Source organism: Copadichromis virginalis, linkage group LG23 (assembly GCF_057382275.1).
Source record: "Copadichromis virginalis isolate Kocher_CV1m ecotype Utaka linkage group LG23, C_Virginalis_male_GT1.1, whole genome shotgun sequence".
Taxonomy (NCBI): domain Eukaryota; kingdom Metazoa; phylum Chordata; class Actinopteri; order Cichliformes; family Cichlidae; genus Copadichromis; species Copadichromis virginalis.
The window spans coordinates 40,448,860-40,456,260 of record NC_140639.1 but is presented as its reverse complement, the minus strand read 5'-3'; the positions used below and the strand labels follow the sequence as shown (position 1 = coordinate 40,456,260).

General features: G+C 48.6%; 1 protein-coding gene across 1 annotated transcript; it reads right to left on the bottom strand.

Moving 5' to 3' along the window:
- Positions 1–761: 761 nt before the first annotated feature.
- Positions 762–4,461, bottom strand: slitrk1 (SLIT and NTRK like family member 1). Its single transcript, XM_085448229.1, has 2 exons — positions 3,240–4,461; positions 762–3,101 (listed from the first exon to the last, which is right to left on the bottom strand). Exon 2 carries the CDS (start codon positions 3,039–3,041, stop codon positions 936–938), a length of 2,106 nt encoding a protein of 701 aa, XP_085304355.1. The 5' UTR covers positions 3,042–3,101; positions 3,240–4,461; the 3' UTR covers positions 762–935.
- Positions 4,462–7,401: the final 2,940 nt, after the last annotated feature.

Below are 7,401 nucleotides of genomic sequence, written 5' to 3'. Positions count from 1 at the left end.
CGCCACTTAAATAACCCCAAATATTCATCGACAATCAAAAAAAAAATGATAACAAACAGAAAAAAAGAACATGCACTGACAGCTTCACTTCCATCACACTCCTCTTCCTCCTCTTCATCCCTCCTTTTATGTTTTTGTTTCTCCAAACAAGTTCAAAACAACAAATACAAATCCTAACTGCAGGTTCACAAAAAAATAGAGAAATGGCACTTTGTAATAGTCATATATAACTCTTAATATCTATATATAGTCGTCATATTGATATAACATGAGAAGGGGTCGAGTTGGCTCCTTTTTACGCTTGTTTGTGGTGGTTATGGTTTCCCCTCTCCGTCGCGCGCCCGTCTCTCTGGCTGTGTGTGTGTGTAGGTGTGTGTGTGTGTGTGTGTGTGTGTGTGTAGGTGTGTGTGTGTGTGTGTTGAAACCATGCGAAATATCTTCATGCAGATTATGATACATCGGGTCCGAGTATTTACATTTACATTCATGCGCTCGTGCACCATTCCCTCGGGGACGGGTCCTCGGTCCTTGAATCCACACACACGCGCTCGCTCTTTGAATTATTATTATTATTATTATTATTATTAATAATAATAATAATAATAATAATAATATTACTGTTGTTATTCTCTCTCTCTCCCCTCGTTTCTGTCTTGCAGAGATCTGTGGTCCGATTGCGGCAAAAACAAAATAAAAAAATCCGACTACTGGGAGGGAGAGAGAAAAGGGGAGGGATGGGTTGTAGCCTTTTCTTTGGGGGGGGGGGGGCTTGGCATATACATATATTACAGAGTGGGGTGAGGAGGGGCAGGGGGGCTGTGCAAGCAGCAGCAGCAGACTTGGTTCAAATGGATAAAATATAAAGTTCGTATGTGTATCTGTCTCTTTGTGTGTGTGTTTGTAATCCAGGGAAGGGAGGGGGGCATCTTTCCTTTTTACGCATCGTTTGTCGTGGAGAGATGCGTGCTGCAGTCGAAGCCCCGGTGCGCGCCCCCGTCCGCGTGATAAGACCCGCTGTGCCAGTACGAAGAGTCGCACACAGTCTGCAGGGAATTGATCTCGGACGCGGAGGAGTTTCCGTCCCTCCGCTTCGACCTCTTTCGGTTCCGCAAAATAAACACGAGCATCCCCACCACGGTGAACGCGGACGTGACGAACACCAGCAGCAGACCGGGCACGAGCACCGAGATGGAGACCCTGTTGGGCTCCAGGTAGGAGTTCGAGCGCGTCCCCGAGTCCTGCGCGAAAGTGCTGTTTTTGGACAGCGACGTCGGGGAGACGTAGAGCTTGGGGCACAGCAGGTCGTTCCGCACGTAGCGGAAGTCTCGCTTCCAGAACTCCTCCGGCGACTCGCACTTGAGGTCGCTCACGATCACGTCGGCCCCCAGCTTCTCCGTCCACTGCTTGAAGGGCACGATTTTGCACGAGCAATCCCACGGGTTCCCGTGCAAATCGATCTGGATGATCGAGTTGAGCTGGTCCAGCACGCCTGCCACGGGGAGATAGGGGAAGTAGTTGTTGTGCAGGCTGATCTTAGATAAAGAAATCCCAAGGAAAGCATCCGCGGGTAACGATTTGAGCAAGTTGTTGTTGAGGAAGAGAACCCTCAGGTTCGGCATGGGGCTAAACGCGCCCGCAACTACGAGCTGGATGTCGTTGTATTCCAAACTGAGATATTCCAAATTCACGAGGCCCACGAACATCTCCGTCACCAGCGCGTCCAGGTAGTTCTTATCCAAGTACAGCCACCTGAGCTCGCTCTGGTTTTGAAACGTGCCGTTGTCGATCACCTTGATGTTGTTCGCGCCCAGGTCGAGCAAGTTGAGGCTCGCGTAGCCGAGCAGCTGGTTTTTCTTCACCGCGTGGATGTTGTTTTCTCTCATGTTGAGCTCGTGAGCGGCCAGGGGTTTGGGTTTGAGGTTGGACAGGTTCTCGATCTTCTTGCCCTCGCAGTTGACCCCCAGCCCCTGCCTGGAGCCCACCAGCTTGCACTTGCACGGCTCGGGGCACGTCACGTTGCGCAGCTGCTGTTGCTCCCTGTCCACACCTGCCGCCACTGGAGTGGGTTTCGTTTTCAGCTGCCAGTTCTCACGAGATTTAGAGTGGTTCTTGTTGGACCCGTGGCCTCCTGGCGTCGGGGGCCTGCTGGCATTTCCGCTGGGCTTGTAAGGCGTCGGGTGCGTGTCGCGGGCCATGGAGGTCTCCTCTTGGGTGGGAGGGGCCACCAGGCTGCTGTCCACGCCGGCGCTCTGCGAGGGGCACAGATCCGCCTCTGACGTCTCGTTCAGGTCGCTGCCCTGCAGCCTGGTGGGAGCCTCGCATATCACCCTCCCAATGAGCGCGTTCCGCGGTATGTTCTCCAGCCACTCCTTGAGCGAAACCAGGTCGCAGTTACAGTCCCACGGGTTGTCCTCCAACAAAACCTCCGCAATGCCCGGGATCTGCTCCAGGATCCCTTCATAAGGCAACGTTTTGATTCGGTTTCCGCGCAGGTCGAGATGCGTAATGGGCACATGTTGAAACACGTTCACGGGCAACGCGCTGATGAGGTTGTCGTTAAGTATCAACACTTCAAGTTTATTTAGGTCCCTGAAAACGGCGGGGTCAATATCCCTCAGTAGATTAAAATCAGCTTGGAGATATTCCAAGTCGTCCAAGCCCAGAAACGTGCTCTTCCTGAACGATCTGATCTTATTGTTATTGATGTGCAGCCGCTTAACCAGCTGAAGTCCCAGGAAGGCGCCGGGCACGATGTCGTGCAAGCCGTTGTTTTCCAAATGCAGACTCACGGCGTTGTAAAAGTTGGCGAACTCGTTGGGAAAGAGCCTAGAGAGAGAATTCCCGTGTAGCAGCAAGTGATAAAACTGCGAGCTGGGGCCGGTGAGCTGCTGCAGAGTGGTGAAGCTCCTCTTTTCGCAGTCTATGTGTAGGTCTCCCTCCACCTCGTTGCAGGAGCATATCTGCTCCTTGCAAACGTCCCTTGTAACGTTTCCACTGGCGAGACAAAGAGCGGCTTTCAGCAGGACGATCCAAAGCAGCATTTTTTCAACGTGGACGACTCATTCCCGGATTCAAGACGCGGCGCGAGCTGGGGGTCTGGTCTGCATCAGCGGGAAGGAGGGAAGCAAAAAAAAAAAGGGGGGGGGGAGAAAAGAGGGAGAGAGAGAAATACAGATATTTACGGAAGGGGGGAGAGAGATAAGGCAGTCTTTTTATCACACATCCACGCTGCGTCTAACCTGCTCTCGTGTCCACTCTTCCAGTTTTGTTTCCTCTCTGTTCCCCCCACGAATCCAAAAACACAAACATAAACGTCTCTTTCAAGTCGACCGAGTCCTCACAGCCTCGCAGGGTTCGGGGATATAATCGGAAGAAAAGCGGAAAGAAAAGAGCGTCAGCGGAGTCCGGCTCATCTTTTCGTTTTTTTCTTTGCTTTTTCAGGTCGTTTAACACTGACCTTGGCAGTGATGGAGAGAGGGGGGAAGGTGGTGCTGGTGGGGGGGTAAAAACGAACAAATCCGTGGCTTTTTCCTCCCACCGGTTGTGTTACTGAGCGCTGCGGCGGCGGTGGCGGCTTCGTCGGGAGCTGTCCGCTCTCCCCCCGGTGCTGAATTCACTCCCAGCGCTGGGGCTTCACAGGCGGTCCCACCACTGCAAAACACCGGCATCCCCCCCTCACATCCCTCGGCGTCTCGCCTGGCTCGTTTGCGCCGATTTTTTTTCCTTCTTCTTCTTCTCCTCAACACCAGTACCAACTACAACCTCTCTCTCTCTCACTCCCTCTCCTTTTCTCCCCCCTCTTCTTCTTCTTCTTTTTTGTGGCAAATTCAGGAATCACAAAAAGAGGAACGCGGAGACTGCGTTCATCCTAGCGCGGTGCTCTAAGAAAGATCTGACACCCTCTACTGAGCTGTAATGGAAAAAAAAAATCCGTCGACTGACTGAGGGAATGCTGAGGAGAGAGAGAAAGGAGGGGGGTCGCTTTTCGAACCCCCTTGGAAGAAGAAGAAAACTCACTTTTGTTTCTTTCTTTTGCTTTTAGGGCTTTCGGTGTTTTCGAATTTTCCATCCAGCGGCACAAAAACCAAACACGCACAATAAGATGCTTCTTCCACGAGAATTCTCACAGCTCGCAGCTACACGGTGAAAGTGTCCAACCCGGCATCGTCAGAAAAATACACGGGTGAGATCTTCACAGTAAGGATCGTGATAGCTCAGCCTTCTTTCTCAGAAAGAAGAAGGAGGCATTAGTTTGTCCCTGCAGAGCCTCCACTGTCACAGTCCGGACTTTCGACCCGTTGCTTCTGAGAAACACTGTTGAATGCAGTAAAAACAATTATCCGGTACAGGCATGGCTCAGCCCGCGCAGGGAGGGAAAAGAAAGCAAAAAAAAAAAAAAAATCAGCAGAGAAACAGTTGACTATACAACAAACGATGCGTCAGTGTGGAACCCTATATGCGCATGTGTGCGTGACGTTCTGTATCACCCCCCCCCCCCCCCCCCCCCACACACACACACAGAAATTCCTTTACAAAAAAAGTAGAAAGGAATAGCAACAAAAACACAAAGCCAGGAGTGTTTTCAGCATTTTCTCATCTACCATCGAGTTATATTACACTCCACTGTTTAAGATTATTACATCAGCTGTAGGAGGGCTTGGGGGGAGGGGGCGATGTTGGGGAGGGGTGTGGGGAGCACAGGACAGTTGAGGTAGTTATCCCTCCACTCCACCACCACACACACACACCCTCCACCCCATCCCCCTCCCCCTCCTCCATCTGCAGTGCTCAGTTGGAATTGAGAGCGTGACAGAAAATGGGCATGCTAAGTTACACCTCCTCTGTGTGTGTGTCTTTCTCTCTCTGTCTCGCATTCTCTGACACCATTTTTTTTTTGTGTAGAGAGGAAACAATGCAGACGCACACACACGTGCAATGAGACACCAGCCCAGGAGTCAGGAGACTCCAGCAAGCCTCACAAATAATCAGCACATCATTAGGGCCACCTACATGTGGCTGGAAAGTGTTCCCATTATGGCCAGTTGACTGCTTATGGTTCCTCCCTGCCCACCTGTCTATCTGTCTGCCTGTGTTTTGCGTTGTTTCTTTTTTTTGTTTTTCCTGGCGTTACTTGGTCTGCATACGTGTTGGTTTGCCCATCTCCTTCATTTCCTGTCTTTTTGTTTCTTCCTGTCTGTCTGAACTTGCTGGTATGTCTCTCTCTCTCAGATCTCTTTATCGGTGGCTTGAGGAGAGAATTTGCTTTACTCAATACCCACTGTTACAAAGTGCTGCCACATATGTGACTTCCTTCAGTATTTGGACTCGTGATATTTGAAGTGATTCAAACTGCTGACCCAGAAGTTCATTTTTGTCCTCTGTGGGGGACATGACTCTGAGACTTGTAGGTCAAGCACCTTTTATGCAGTTTGGTTGATTTCTTCAATCCTGTCAAGAGGACAGTGTGGCATTACCAGAGCTTTCTGGTAATGCCACACTTGTGGCGGTGTAGCTAACACAGCATATTAGCTTCCTTTTCAAAATGGCAGACATTGCAGTTTCCACATTTTTTAACAGATGCTACGTTTCTGATGCTAAACCCAAATTCTTTCTTCCGCATCAGAGTCTTAAAATAATTGCAAGTTTCCAAAATCTTACTAAAACAAATTTAACCCTCTCAAAGCGAGACTTTTATTTAGTGTCCCTTGCAGTGGACAACAGGATTCACTACCTCTCATTCTCAACCTGTGCCCATGATTCAGGAAAGGAAGGGTTGAATGAGGCACAAATTACTTTATTCAGAATTGTGGAAGGGTAATCAGACTTTGAGCTTTCAGAGATGAGGTGGAGGAGGACCAGACATAAGAGCAGGTAGGTGGCAGCTTGGAGGAGGTGCCCACTGTATAAGCTGTGCCTCTGAAGTTGTGGCATTGGGTTTCCCTGACACAAACTGCTATGAAATCTCATACCTTCAGAGTTGCAGCTTATACCTTACTTCTAATCCATAATGGACTTCAGAGATCATCATTTTGCTCCTTCCTACAAGCTCTTCAAGTGTTGGTATGTCCTATTCTGAGGTTTGATACCAGAAATCCAGATGAAAACATTACATCACATCCTATCATTCAGTGATCAAGCAAGACCCCATGTCCACTGCAAAAACAGAGGATAAAAAGTGAAAAAAAAAAACAATTTTGAAAAAAAAAATACTGTAGCATGTTTCTTTCAACCATATTAATAAAGAAAATTCAAAATATGAAACTTTTTTTTCTTCTGGATCTCAGGAGGATAATTCTCCTGTATCTCTTCCTCTCCCCAGCTACATTAACCCCTCTAGCAGCAACCACAACCTCAAATATGATCAGGCAATATTTACTGAAGGAGAACGACACACGGAACGAACAAGATCCAGGCAGCTTGGGGAAGTCTTTGGTGAGGATGGGTGTCCTAGTACTGACAAGAGGAGGTGAGACACCAAGAAGGGGAAAGGGAAATGACAGCTCAAGAAATTCAGATAAATTATCTCCAGTTTTTTGAAAAAAAAAAGTGCACTTTTTGCTCCAACATATCATTGCTGCAGTGCAGAATCAGATATTTGAGACAGATCATGTCCATCAGTGAAGTTCCTCACTAAAGCAGCACACCCTTTTACGTAAGTTTGCTAAAGATTTGAGTCTTTCCTGTGCTGTGGAGTAAGCAGAGCTTTGCGTTTCTATCCGTCCTCGCCTTCATCCCAGACTCTCCTTCACTCTTAGGGCACGTCTGTTGTGTTTAATGAATGTTTTGTTTGCCATCTTTCGAATAGGCGCAGAGTCCTGCTGTGGGGCCGATCAAACCATGCGAGCGATGTGTTCAATCCAAACTAAGTAACTGATTGTCAGCTCGGGTCCCTGGCATGCAAAAAGCAAACAGGCTGAGGGCGGACGGTCAGGCGGCCAAGGCAAGGACACATCACTCATTCACACTAATTAATTGGATATATGTGTGTGTGTGTGTGTGTGTGTGTGTGTGTGTGTGTGTGTGTGGAGGGGGTGTGCATGTGGGTGGTGTGGGGGTGTTAATGTGTAGGAGGGTGTTGGAGAGAAAATTCCTACTGATTTGTTTTGGTGCACATGAAGTGCGCTTCCTGAAAGCGTAAAAAAAAAGAAAAGAAAAAAGATCACCTCCTGCGTGCATGCATCATATGTAGCGAATGCCTCCTCTTATTTACAGCAGGTGGGTGGACTAGTACAAACATAGCTTAGTTACGCTCGAGCGTCTCGTTTCCACTAAAGAAAACAAAGAGATAAACAATTCTGACTTTACTTTAGCTTGACTCAGTCCTTGTAGGGCAGACATTTAGACTCTGATATAATCCCCCAAACAGGATAAATCATATTTGTATCAGGAAAAAAAAAGCCC

Coding starts and splice junctions, on each gene's coding strand:
- slitrk1 (XM_085448229.1), bottom strand. CDS start 3,041: ATGCTGCTTTGGATCGTCCTGCTGAAAGCCGCTCTTTGTCTCGCCAGT.